This window comes from Pyxicephalus adspersus, chromosome 11 (genome assembly GCF_032062135.1).
Source record: "Pyxicephalus adspersus chromosome 11, UCB_Pads_2.0, whole genome shotgun sequence".
NCBI classification, from domain to species: Eukaryota; Metazoa; Chordata; class Amphibia; order Anura; family Pyxicephalidae; genus Pyxicephalus; species Pyxicephalus adspersus.
Window position 1 is genome coordinate 34093079 of NC_092868.1, and position 14804 is coordinate 34107882.

The following is a 14804-nucleotide window of genomic DNA, read 5'->3' on the forward strand; positions in this document are numbered from 1 at the left end:
GACCATGTTTGTTCGTGACATTATCCAATATACAAGCTCATTTAATAAAACATAAAGCAATGAATGAGAAGCAGTAACTCATATTAGCAATCAGAAATTAGATTTTAAGAATTGGTGTACAGGAAAGGCGATTTGGATTGATTGGGATGCTGCACACCATTGCTGCCCTCACTGTCAAAAACCTGGACAACTCTGTTTAAGCTAAGGATGAAAAATTCATAAGGAGACTTTCAATAAAAAGCTACATGTTTGTTAATCAATAGACAAAATCTGTTTTATTAAAAAGAGGTGCCTTTAAGATTAGTCCATAGTATTGGTCAATGAAATTGCTCATCAAACAAAGACTAATATTAGGATTGAACAAGAAGGTAGCAGAGCCAAAGCAAATTTCAGCAGAAAAAAGTCAAGATGAATATAATTATATTTAATTTAAATGTCTTTTGCATTGATAGAAGCATTGCGTGATCATATTTTTAAAATATGGAAAATAACTGCTAGTTATATTTTCACAATGCAAAACATTTGAATATTGAGGGTAACTCTCCTATTCTAGAGAGCATACACATAGAAGCTTGAGGGTCCCAGGTGGGATTCCTGCGTGCATGCTTTCCAGAAGGAAAATATTGTGCGGAATGTTGAGATCATTAATGTGCACAGGTTTCTTCATTGTAATCTGTGTGTATCTATATGGTGGGCACACATGAGCCAATCCCTATACTATATATCAGGCCGTGAAAAGAGCTTAGCAGCGAGAGGTTTTATTTTACGCTATTCATGTCTTGCTGCAAAGAATGTGTAGAAGTATGTATCTCTACCCTTGTTACATGTTCATTTATACCACAGAATGATCTCCCGTATATTATTGCAACTCCGACAATATGATTTTCTTTTTCCTTCCTGCGATTGTTACCAGTAACACGCCAATAAATCTTACTAGCGCACACAGTTAATGTGCTGCTGCATAAACACTGTGGCCATTTGACCATTAATACAGAAATAAGCTGTGCACTTCAGCAGCTCTCCTAGCAGATTGTGCTTGAATGTACATACCATACAGATGGCTATTAATTTATTATGAATACTGGAAAAGCACACACTGGGCTCCAGTATTTCAGGAGTGGTTATGATTTTTCATTTATTGATGATAAAAATGTGCAGAAACAGTTTGACAAAGCTGAAAAAACGCTGCAGAGCTTTGCATAAGAATAATGAATAGTCGTGTTTACAGCAGCAAATGGATTGGCACACAGTCCCATCAACCGTAAACCATCTGGGAGTCTATAGTAAGAAAATGAAAAAAAAAATGTCTCTTTTGAATCTGTTTAAAAGCAACATGGTTTGCTTATTGACACCCTTATAATATCACTGAATTTAGATATTTGCAGATATAGTTAGATCCAGAAGAGCAGTAGATCCAGATCCTAGCAGCAGTTAGATCCAGAAGAACAGTATATGCTAACACCTAAAGCTAATTATTGTACAGCGTTGCTTAATATGTTGGCTATTTAAATACTGTTTATTAATAACAATAATAATGACAATAATAATGACAACTTGAGTGCCATCTGAATGCTACAAGCAAATAGATATAAAGTTAGTGATTATATATACATGGTCATCATATAATTGAAAAGGCAATCTCAATATACCTAATGTACAGAGCCAGTGGGAATGTGAAAACTATCTTGAAAGTGAAGGTAGAGTTCCACTTTGAAAAATACGTGATCAGGCAGATGGTTATTGCAGAATGGAACATCTGAATTCCCTTCTACAATAACCATTCTTACCTGCCTGATTGCTACTCAGCTGTCAAATTTTCCTGAGCTCTTCATGATCAGTGGTGGTTGCCAGGAAAATTTGTCAATCCCGCCTTCCCTTGCAGGAGTGAAAGGACCGGGAAATACCTCATCCTGGTATGTCCATTCAAGATGGCCAAGGATCACAAGGAAGAAGAAGAAAAAAAGGAAGATGACGGCACCTTCAAGTGGAACAGGGATAGGTGAGAAGCATGGGTTTAGCTCTGCTGTAAAGTAACTGAAATGCATGTCAGAAGATTATTAGTTGAAGGTAAAAATGTACCTGTTAAAAAATTATGAATAATTTAAGTCCTTATTAAAAAATGATTATGGTTATGAATTTTGTGAAAAATTGACATGGCAGAAGCTGTTTTGCTTTAGACTCTCTATGGTGTCTGGCCGAACCAAACAGGATAGAGAATCGGTGGATCTTCATCTTTCAGTTGTGTGGTAATGCAGATTTACGTTAATGAACTTTTAAGGAATTTATGCTATATGAAGGAGAGACCAGTCACTTGGCTATACCAGATCAAAACACCAGGCTCATCTCTTGTTTTTTTTTTCAGAATCTATTTTAAAACCTAATTGTTGTAACTTGAGTCCCCAAGCTAGAGGAGCGTTGAGCTCAATGTTGTTAAGCAGAGGTAAGCTATGATAAGACTATACCATCATTTCATAAAATGATCCCGTAGAGACTTTCTTGCTGACATGTTGTCACCAGCAATAGAATTTTTAGTGTGCCATGGGCTTTTGTGTTTTTTTGGCTTGCTTTACAGGTAAAGGAAATCCCTGAACCTGTCAGATGTCCTCCAAGGACTACACATACCCCTGGCTGATAATTGGGGTCTTACAGGAAAATGAAGTATGGACATACAGATTACTGATAAAAGCATATGTGAACACACATTGATTTATTCAACAAAGCTTAAATATAACGTTTTGTTTTAAGATGGTCATCTATGGATTTATCTTTTACGTTATTCCATTTTAGGAACAGAAACTTGCCAATTAAATCATCACTTGTTACTATCAGGCCATGCGGTAGTGCAGTAATGAGCTCTTTCCATTGTGGAAAGTTACTGTATCTTCCCAAACAGATTTGTTGAAAAATATATTTGTAACTGACTGCCAACTTTTTCTGTTTTTGACAAATAAAAAGGGATTGAAAAGTGCCTGTGTGTCACATCCAACCATGGGCTTAACTAGCACAAAGGCTGTGATGGGTACAGAAGAAAAGTCATTCAAGGACAAGCAGAAATATTACACTGATTTAGGTTTCCAGTTCTGGATTTTTCCTGAGTAGTTGAATCTAAACAGTATACATGGGATAAACAGTATACCAGGATGTACAGGATAAGAGAAGAGAGTCATCCAAAAGTTGCCTTTTATTTAAGTCTTCTCATTAGTAATTTAGGCTGCACACTTGCATGCATTATGTTCTGTTGCTGATGCCCTCTAGTGGTAACAAGTAGAATAAACAATGCAACAAACTGCTATTATTGCTGCGGCAATAAGTATTCCATGTACAGCAAAAAAATTATTTGGCCATATATGTTGCATCATTCCTAGATTGTTGGGGATATTCATATTATTAAACTAAAGTGTATGTATAGGTAATTTTTCAATTTTTAGATACAGAAAATAATAGTAGTTTATATTTTGCATTTTGTGTCCTTGAGAAATCTCCTTTTACTTCCCATCCTGGGGATCCAACAGAGGGTTTTAGGATATCTCTAAAAAATGTGGAGACCTTTCTTAAACAGTTGGCTTCTGAACATTACTCATAGAAGATTTCCTCTTTTCCCATGCAAACTAACATTTTGGATTTTCTTATACCTTTGTTCTCAGTGATAATGACCACCAGCATTAGGAGAAAGTGCGACAGACAAACACTTAACAGGGGTTATAACACTTCCCCCGGTTTATAGATAAACCTCAAGTTGATCTTATGTAATTCTTGGCTGACACACATAAACAAAGTTAATTCTGCTAATATACTGGAGTATCATTCCAGAGCTGCTGCTCCATACGGGGTAACAGGGGATGTGTCTGGTTCTGATACCGTACTGTACACTGTAAAGGTAATATCTATGTTCCATGCAAAGATATGAAGTCAGTATCCACAACCACTAATCATAAAACATATCTTTCTTCCCATATGAAGCTACTGGATACTTCTTAGGGATTGTGCTGCTGGGCTTTAGCTGACTTCTAGCAGGTTTTGAATTGCCATACAAATGTATAAGTATGTAAAACCTATTTGGAGCAGGTCAAATGCACCTGGTAATGAATGATCCCAGGAGAATCCCAAATCGATGTCATTGACACAAGCTCAAAGCCCGTCCATGCAGGTCCTTACACTGTGGGCCTGATTTATAAAAGCTCTCCAAGGCTGGAGAGAATACACTTTCAGAAGTGAGGCTGGGTGATCCAGAAAACATGGAATGGATTTTTAAACATCATTTGCTAGCAAACGTTTTGAATCCTGGACCAATTCCATTCCAGGTTTGCTGGATCACTAGCTTCACTGATGAAAGTGTATTCTCTCCAGCCTTGGAGAGCTTTCATAAATCAGGCCCAATGTGTCTGTTGTGATGAAATAACACAGTAATGGCAGCAGATGAGGCAGATTCACCATTATTATGCATTGGCTAACATGAAACACAGCGTAATAACTAGCAGCAGGAAAGATAGATAATACATTTAACGTCTCTCTATACTTTTTATTACACTCATCAAAAGAATCCCAGAGAGGCTTACTATGCGCAAACCAAACTCTAAAATATCTAGCATCTATTTTCATTTTTACTTGGATGCAAACTTGAGTCATCCTCAGATCTTTAAACAGTGACACAAATTGGATAACAACAGGTTTAGATAATCAATGCCCCTAAAGGTAAAATCAATCAGCAACAGGCAATGTGCCTGACAAACACTACCATTATGCTATGGTTAACAATTTGCTTGGTAATTATGTTTCGTAAAATCTTGGAGTGATCCTGTACACTTTATACTGTCTGTTGGACTTGTTGCTTGTGCTATGCAACCTTCCTCTCATGCTTCATATTTGTCCAGGCCAGGCTGCAGTGAATTTACAAGGTAGATGATTTTAGATCATGAAACACACCTTGCTGATTTTCCAGAAGCTGCTATTCAGGTAATAAAGACACAGGAAACTATGTGCTTAGCTGGAAGGACTGCTGGCTGCACAAAATCAATGCCAGATTGAGAACTGAAGCCATTGGTGTGGTTTTCCAGCCACATATTTTAGCCAAATATCAAATTAAATCCAGCGTCTAGTACTTACATTGTACTTCAATGTACTGCCGAGTCTCCAGGTCCTTCACGGCTGGATGGTCAACCATGCACACGAAAGGGACTTCGTCATCTTCGCGGAGAACAGTAACCGATATCTGGCTGCGTACTCTAAACATCTTGTTGTCCATGGTCTCCACTTCGGTTTTACCACCTGTGAACATCCCATGCAAGTCATAAGGTTAGTATATTGGCACATTCTAGAATTCGACTTTCATCACTTCGATTTCCAGCAGTAACACCGCAGCCTTTTGTTCTCTTATTGCTGGCATATGTACTAAGTGCACTTTGCAGAGTCATTTTCTCAGTCTTGTCAAATGCATGTCCTAGTGTTTTGTTTGCCTTTACGACTGTAAGCAATGTCAAAATGACCTGGTTGCGAGCTCCTCCATCTAATAGGTAATCTCAATTTGCTTTTTTTTTCTGCATAGAAAAATCATACTGCTGAGCAATGACTCACTCTCTTCCCTTAATAAGCAACTAGCCATCTTTTTGTTTCATGTTCTAAACTGACACGCTAAATCTCTTCTAAGGTCTGTGCCGTTTATGCTTCTCAGTGATGAATCACATGGAGCTTGAAGCATTGTAATAAATCCTGTCAAACTTAACCTTTGACATAAATGCATAATTCTTTATTGCTATGCTGCTGCATCACACAGCTAGGTGCATATAGAAAATCTGCTAAATCTCAGAGCAAGCATATTGGACATCAAGATGTAAGATTCTATTAAACACCAGTATATATTCAATTCCACCAGCCATTTGTATTGTGGGAAAAAAAATATACAGCATAAGATCAGCCTTACAGTAAAGCCTGCCTATATCACAAGGACTGATCATGATTAACCATTGTTGCTCAAACATCTATCTGAGTCGAGGACTAGTTGGGTGAACACAGCCAAACCAAAGTTTACAATTGCTTTACAATCAGCCCAAATTTGAACAGCAATACTACTTTGTTTCTGTTTTATCACTAAACAAATATCATAATGCATTATGTATTACAATAACCAACCAAAGATAATGTATTTGGACAAAAAAATGAAACAGGATTGGTTTATATTAGCAGTGAATATAATAGTTCTGGGCACTGTTAGGGCTTTCTACTTCAATGTTTTGGAACATACTGATGAAAATACTTTCTTTATATCACAGCTAAATTAATCTACCAAACAATAAAAACTGAAGCCAAAAAAACACAAAAGGTAGTTTACAATACAGAAAGCCTAAAATAAAAGACCTAGGTGATATCTAGCCAATGGATGCAACCCCCTGAATTCAGGGGTAAATATGGCCACTGGATTACTAGTGGTTACTATAATTAGACCTTCAGGCTGAAATGTTTTGTGGTGAAAGCACAATGGACATTGTCCAAGACATCAGTCTAAGGCTAGGTACACACGTGCAATAATTATCGCTTGAAAACGAACACTCAACGATTATTCACGATTATTTTGAATCATCGTATTTGGCAAGTCTGTTCATGTTGTAACGATACGATCACTCCAAAATAATCCACCAACAATGTACACACACACACTAGATACAATTGTTCAAACGATGCAGGAAGTGACATGCACAGGAGAAAGTGTATCGTAGAACAATCCACAACCACTGAATGTCCGTACACACGATAGATTACCAACAATCGTCACCCAATCAGATCTGCCGGGATGGTCATTCGTTTCCAGCAAGATTCCTCGTTCATTGGTTGACCAGTCGTTGTGCACTTTTTTTGTTAACAGTTATCGAACGATCTGTTGTAGATCGTTTGTTTCCATTGACAATTATTGCACGTGTGTACGCAGCGTAAGAGCTTGATTACATTACATTATTGTAACATTCTGTAATTTAAAGCCACTATCATCTTCATTCCAAGTTATCTGTACCATCACACATCTACAGTGCAATACATTTGAGTTATAGAACATCACAATGCACATATGCATATTCTTGCATTACTTTTTAAAACTGTGCAGGGCCCAATTTTTTGGCAATAACAGCCAACAACTGGGCTGATTAACACAATGTATATTGAAAAAAAAATGTGTGTGATGGTGTAAATATGTTCTTATATACAGCTACCTAATGCAGAAACAAGAAATATTACTATAAGATTGCATGACAAAGATTGTTCAAGTCAACAAATGTTTATGAAATATGATCTATGGGGCTACTGGAGAATTGAACACAATCAGGTTTTGCTTTGTCATGTTCTGTCTTGACCAATCATTTTTTGATCATGAATCATTTTCAACTGTAGGATCACTGGCTGACTGGGTATTACTTCTACAATACATTGGTATATATGGTCAACATACCTTGTAATTTCATATTATTTATATACCATGGCATGTGACTATAGTACTTTAATTCATCTTACCTTCTATCTCTTGATTTCCCTTGAACCAGCGTATTACTGCAGCTGGTTTGCTGGCCATAGCTGTGCAGTTCATCTCCACTTCTTCCCCTTCCATATACGTGTCTTTTGGCACATCAATGACCAGGTTGTTTGGTGGAACTGAAACAATCACAAAGGTGGAAGAAAGGACAAAGCAAGAGGTGGTGAATATCATGGTGAACTCTGTTTATTGGATTAATTGAAACCAAAGCTAAAGGATACAGAATTAGGAATTTATAGCACTTAAAGCAGCTTAAGCTAATAACATGAAGTGCACTGGGGCTCATTATTAAAAACCAAACCAATGCAAAATTAAACTGTTGCCTTTGGCAACCCATCAGCCATTATCTTTTTTTCCAACCTGCAGGGGAAGAATGTCGGCTGCAATCATGTTACTTGTTATGGCCTATCAGATCGGTTTTTCTTCACTCTGCTTTCCATAAACAAGCCGCGACACGTGTGACCGGATTAAAAACCTTCAATGATCACGGCACATTTTGGCCTTTGTGGACAGCTGACTTTGAACAATGGTTTTAGACAAATGAGATAAAAGGCCAGGCACTAAAAGAGGTTAACACAAATATCACTAAAGACCAGGACAGATTGTCTGCGACACGACAGATGTAGATGACATGTTCATTAACTGAGAGGGTCAGCAGAATGCAGCAGCATCAGTTGTTTTTAGACATTATGAAGGGATAAATGAAACAGAAAATGCTTGCATAGGGGAAAGTAGAAAAGGGGAAAGTGAAATTAGGCACATGGATATACAAGAAAAATGGTGATCAAGAAGAGAAGACAAGGAAAACAGGTGCAATAAAGATAAGAGTTGGAGGATGTTACTGCTTACTAAGAACTGTAATGGTGGTGTACGCCTCCTGTGGGGGGTCAGTGTAGAGTTGGCAGAAGTATCTTCCCTCATCGTGGATAGACACGTTCGTGAGCGACACCCTCAATTCGTTACTGGAGAAGTTCACCAGCTGGAACCGTGCGTCTTTCAGAGCTGCGGAATTCAAGAATATTAGTACTTTCCAGTAAATAATAAAGCAAAGCCACATGTATCACCATCTGCTGTAAGCCTTGGAAGAAACGCACATTACTGAGTTTTAAAAGAAAAACACTTAAAACCATTAAGTCAGGGATTATAGAGTTAAAAGAAAACTATTAAAAAATCAATAAGATAAACTAGGCATTAACTTCTTACAATACACTTGGTATGAGACTTCCCGGAATGACTTATCAAAGTGCAGACATGGATCTATAGCTACTGAACCACAACTACCAGCATGGTTGTCAAGTTGACAGCTAAGGAGAAGGAGCTAAGGATCTTATTTGTATTATGTATAAAAGGCAAGGCTGCTGCCTGAAGTAGCCTCCAACTGCCTGAATTTCAAATACAAAATACAGACTACTAACCTTACTCCCGTCAATATCAACGCCAATGGGCCTTCTCACTGGGTCCTGGAAAAGTTTAGTATCTCAGCCCTCACAATGCTAGAATATTTTCTTGTGAGATTTAGGATCTAGAGCTTTTCCAAGATCTCGCTGTAAGGCCCAGTGATGTGAGCATCAAGAAGGGGCTGATACCTTTTAGGTAAGTTGAGTAATTTTAAACTTACAATGTGCTTCACTGCACTTTTATTAGCCAAGCTCCTCAGCAATCCCCTCATTCATTTTGAATAGCTCCTGGGAAGGCACAAAGGGAATACCACAGAGAATCCTCAGTCTGCAGAGCGTGCTGAAATCAAATCCAAGGCACACCCAACACTTTACTCAGGGCTTTGGGACTACAGAAGATTTTTCTCGAAATGGATGGTATGGTGATAGTGTCTCCAACAGCCAACAAGGGTGCTAACTCATCTGTCCTCAATACAAGACAGCAAAACTTTCTTTTCTGTTGGGGGCTTCATTTTAAAAATACTGTTGCTTTTTGCACCAGCCCCTTCCTTCTTAAATGTTTAGGTAGCTCCTCAGGGAGGTGCAAAGAGGAATACTATAGAGCAGTTTTTCTCAACCAGGGTTCCTCCAGAGGTTGCTAGGGGTAATGTCAGTTTAACGGATACCAATGATATTTTTGGCTAATCTGTAGAGGGACAATTTTCCCAGTGACCAGTAAGTTAGGAGGGATTCCTCCTACTGACAACTGACATATTAATGTATTTGGAGTTGTGTATATAGTAATTATAGCAGGGGTTCCTTGAAGACCTGAAAGTTGTTATAGGGGTTTCCCGTATTAAAAAGGTTGGGAAACACTGCTATAGAGCATCCTTTGTAGACCTTTTAAACATGTGTAACCCTCAAAAAAAGCTTTCAGGTCTCAGGAAACCCCCTACTATAATTACATTATACACAGCTTACAGTACATTAGTGTGGTGGTCATGAGAAAAATGGCTTCTATTGCTGGCCAGTAGGAAGAATCTCACCCTTACAGATAGCCAAAATAACATAATTGGTGTCAGATAAACTTGGAGAGGCACAAATTAATTTTCGTTCAAGAAATTCTAAGCAAATCCTGGAGAAACCATGGTTGAGAAACACTGGTATAGAGTGCCACTTGGGTCACAGTGACCGCTCCAAATCTGTTGGGGCTATCATCTGTGATGGATATACTCAACAGCAGTCTCACAGCTTTGGGACTAGGAAAGATGTTTCTTGAAACAGATGGTCTAGGAACAGTGCCTCCAACACCCAGCAAGGCTGCTCAGCGATGTATCCCCAAGAGCTATACGTTCCCTGCTGGCAAGGCTTCAGGTTCAGAATACTGTTGCTGGGTTATTACTGTGCTGTGGGACATTGATCTTTAGAAAGCTTATGGCACTGCCAGCTTAATGGGCACCAACAAAAAGTGCAACCACAAATGGAATTCATAACACGCTCCCTGTTGATAAAAATCAACTGCTACTCCCCAACAGTTCATCCAATACTTTTAGAATACAAAGTACTTTCTGGATGCTTTCTTAGAACGCAAAAACTGTTTTTTATCACTTAAATTTGCATGTTTATAAAAATGCAGCAAATGTAATGAATCATGAGCAAAATAAAAAGTCATCTCTTGAGAAGGTTTTCCCACAGAATACATGTTTTAACAAACATCAGTCCAGCAATCCCATTATTCTTAATTATCCCTATAAGCATCCTAAATTCTGCTAATACCCTATAGCCAGTCAAAGTTTTGTTCAACCTATGGAAATGATTTTCTACCATACAGTTTACAGGGGACAGGTAAATTATTGTAGGTTTCAAGGCATCTTAGGTGCATTCTAGACAATAAATGCTTGTTTCAAATGATGAAAAGGGAAAGGTTGTTTTCTTGGGGTGATTAATGTCATGAGATTAATCGCAGTTAATCGCGCTTTTCTTATGCGATTAATCTCACCAGATTTAATCTCCCAAAATCGCTTGTACAGTCAAAGCTAATAATACCGCATGAATCAGTTATAATTTAGGGAGGGCAAAGGAAGCTGGATAATGAGTTGAACAATCTATCACTAAGTAACACTTTCACAAATCATCTAAGCTTCAAGGCTAAAGAAAGTAACAATGTTTCTCCAAGAAGATAAAGCAAAAGCAGATGTCCTTCAGAGCAAAATAAAACCCAATAAAAAACCCATCAAACTTTAATGCTAAATAAAATCCAGCCTTCTAATCAACATTTTATGAATAGCAAATATACATTGATCAACCAAAATATTAAAACCACTAACAGGTAGTTAAGTGAATAACTTTTATTACATTGGTCCCCAGCAAGAGGTAGTACATATTAGGTAGCAGGGAACAATTAGTTATATCTAAAGGGATTGTAATGCCTAGGCAACATGGATCAGAGCAACTGCAGGTCTTGTGGGGATTTGCAGTGGTTAGTACCTACTAAAATATTGGTCAACCAGCACCAAGGTTATAGGTGCACCCAGGACTAATTGATGCAGATAGGCATATGGGGTGAAAGCCTATCTAGCTTGATTTAACCAAATAGTTACTGTAGGAAAAACTTCTAAAAAGCTTAATTCTGTGTATGAAGTCAGAATCAGCTGAAAGTACCTACAAGGGTTATGTGAGTGTACGAGCTAGATCATGGAGCCATTGAAGATGGTAGCCGGGTCTGATGAATCACATGACCATATGAATGATTAAGGAAAAGCTGGCATAAGGATGCATTATGCCGGGCTGGTGGCCAGCATCACCTAAAAGAACGTTTTGGTAGCATATTAGTGGTAATACTTACTTAATGTACTTTGTAGTAGTAATATATAGCACCATATACTATACTTTGGTAACATATACCAGATCTGTTTAGGCTGCAAAAGAAGAAACCCATACAATATTGGAAAGATTGTAATGTTTTTGCTGAGCAGTTTATAATATTTAATTTCATATGTTTGAAAGAATTCAGACTTTTTTTAATCTATCAAATGTTCACATTGTGCCAGGGCAGTTTCTCAAGGGCAAAGTGACGAATGCCTCTGGACCATAACGCCTGCAAGGACCTGACAAGCACATAGTTGTTTGTCACCACTTTTTGACCAGTGGTGTGAAGGCGTCAAGGGAAAATATCACAGCTCTGTATATGTACACAGAAGTAAATATTTTCAGATAATAGAGGCCAAGGTTTCCATTTAAAGCTGGAATTACACATTTACATACCCAATGTAATAAACTTTACTGATACAAATGTCAGTAATTGTATTTTTTCAAGCATTAGAAATTGAAATTTTGAACTTCAGATACCAGAAGCATGAAAACATAGTGCAAAGTATTTAGGGATAATATTCTATTTTTGATGTTGTAACCATGCAGGTATGGTCTAAAAAGCAGAAAAATGCTCTACAGCCTGTTTCCTCTTCCTTTTAATATTAGTGTGCTACACTTTTCACCTCCCAACACTAATTCTATTGCACACTCTCCAAGTACATTTCTATAATAACCAAAATCCAAAGGGCCACATTCCGGCATATATTTACATTCCTCCAGCACCTTCACCTTTCTTTTTTGTTACCTACTGTCTGTCTAGCCAAGTGTTTCTAAACCTTTTTACATAGGGAACCCCTTAAAATAACTCTCATGTCTTCAGGGAATATGTCTTCAGGCATATATTTACATTCCTCCACCACCTTCACCCTTCTTTTTTGTTACCTACTGTCTGTCTAGCCAAGTGTTTCTAAACCTTTTTACATAGGGAACCCCTTAAAATAACTCTCATGTCTTCAGGGAACCCTTTCTATACTATATCCATAGATTATTGGTCAGTGGTGGTGGCCAGTGAGTAGAATGAAGATAGACAAAAAGTTGATTAATATCAGTTAAACTGACCTGAGAGTCACAAAGTGTTCATTTCTAAGGAACCCTTAGCATCCTGGAGGAACCCTGGTTGAAAACACTAGTCTATCGCATAGAAGTGCATTGTCTGTACTAAACAAGCAAAAGAAGGAAATGAGGCAGAGGAATGTAAACAAATGCTGAAGCATGGATTTTAAGATTCGGGTACCTTGTAGAAATAGTAATGAGATGCAGAAAATCAACTTTTATGTAAATAACTTGCACATGTCATGCAAATTGAACTGACTTGGAACTGAGCCAATCAGGCTCAGCAAGTATAGCATTAGATGGGCATAGTTTCAAGGGAATGCATATTATTTGCATAAAAGTCAAGTATCCCTGTAAGTTTGGGTACTGTGTAGGGGGAGGGCAGGTTAGGTTAGCATGAAGGGGAGGTGAATTTTTGAGCATCATGGGAAAGTGCACTTATTCATTTAACATTATTTTAAAAGGAACCATTTAGCAGAACAGACACAGTGTTTTGTGTCAGTGTGACCCTTGTTCCCATTTTCTCCAGCCTCCTCAAATCCTTTCTAATGTTCTTTTTCTTTTAATAATTTTGCTATAATTTCCTTTTTTTATTTAATTTTGTATCTTTTTATTTTTTTCCTGCATTTACTTATCTATCTGGATAGTGAGTTATTTTACACAGGTATAATTGTTTAAGGGGGAACCAAAATCTTTACTTGTAAAGGGGTATATGCTCCAAGGCTAATATTCCTAACCTTCCTTTACAACTTGACCAGTGTCAGCGACCAGCATGTACATACCAAGTGACAACCTAAATTACCTGTGTGCCTGTTCTTGGTAAGGACCAACCTAAAAAAAAGGGATAAGGAACATGTCCCCTAAAAAAATCAAAGTTAATGCTCGCTCCCATATGTCCGTCCTTCCAGATTCACATGTGCACAGAAAAGGAAATCTGACGTTTCTGATAAGCACTTTACAGAAAGGTTGTTGTGTGTCTGGGACTAGAAGTAAGCAGAGAGGCTAGTGAAGGCCAACAATGGGAGCCCCTTACTTCTCTTCTCTCATGAACCTTAAGGTGCGTACACACTTCCAATTTTTATCGTTCCAATCGAACGACGAACGATCGATTGGGCAAAAAATCGTTCGTAAAAAAGTAACCAACGACGCCGACGAACGAGGAAAGTCGCTGGAAACGAACGACCAGACCGGCGGATCGGATTGGACGACGATCGTTGAACATCGTTCGTGTGTACGGTCGTTCGTTGATCGTCCATGTTCAGAGCATGCGTGATGAACGAACGTCCGTTCACTTTCCTGTCATGCACATAGTTCCTCTATCGCTTAAACGATCGTATCTATTGTGTGTACAATATCTACGAACGATCGTGTCGTTACCTCTATGTGCAGGATCGGTGCTATACGATCGTTCTTGTATATCGTGCAGGAACGTTCGTCGTTCGTTTTCCGACGATAATAATTGGAAGTGTGTACGTAGCTTTACTTCTCTCTTGTCCACTCTTACGAACTGTGGACTTTCATTAGTGATAAGTCATCCACAAATATAACTAACCCATTGATTGGGTAAATCATATCACAGAGAATGCAAGTACAATCCTATAGTTTGCCTGGATCAAGTTTATCACAAATGATTGAGATATTCTTTGTACAGCTTTGTCTTTTAAGATTAATGTAATCAGTTACCAGTTGGCCATGAATCAAGACTGTGCCCAGCAATGCCATGCTAAAGAGGAGTGGTGTCTCCTAATCTTGTTTGCCTGAGCCAATGTAATATTTGTCTGTCCTCACATTAATGTGAGATTACAATGTTTACACTCAGAGCCAACATAATAAATAAAACACAATTGAAATTCCTCTACAGATACTACAATGTTTGCCAGTTTAGCTAGGACAGCACTGTTTTATTTTGTCACTTTAAACAGCAAAATTCTTTATCTTATAACCGTTTACTTAATATTCCTAGATTGTAAGAGGGGAAAAAAAAGCATTGC

The 14804-nt window shown here is 38.0% G+C and overlaps 1 protein-coding gene across 5 annotated transcripts in view; it reads right to left on the reverse strand.

Annotated features, from left to right (window-relative positions):
* CADM1 (cell adhesion molecule 1) overlaps window positions 1–14804 on the reverse strand; it is a 222268-nt gene that overhangs the window by 71538 nt on the left and 135926 nt on the right. For all 5 annotated transcript variants that reach the window (XM_072426808.1, XM_072426806.1, XM_072426805.1 and 2 more), the window contains 3 exons: window positions 8363–8515; window positions 7495–7632; window positions 5104–5265 (listed from right to left, as the gene is read on the reverse strand). In XM_072426808.1, coding sequence (XP_072282909.1) covers window positions 5104–5265; window positions 7495–7632; window positions 8363–8515 — 453 coding nt within the window. The remainder of the gene's footprint in view (window positions 1–5103; window positions 5266–7494; window positions 7633–8362; window positions 8516–14804) is intronic.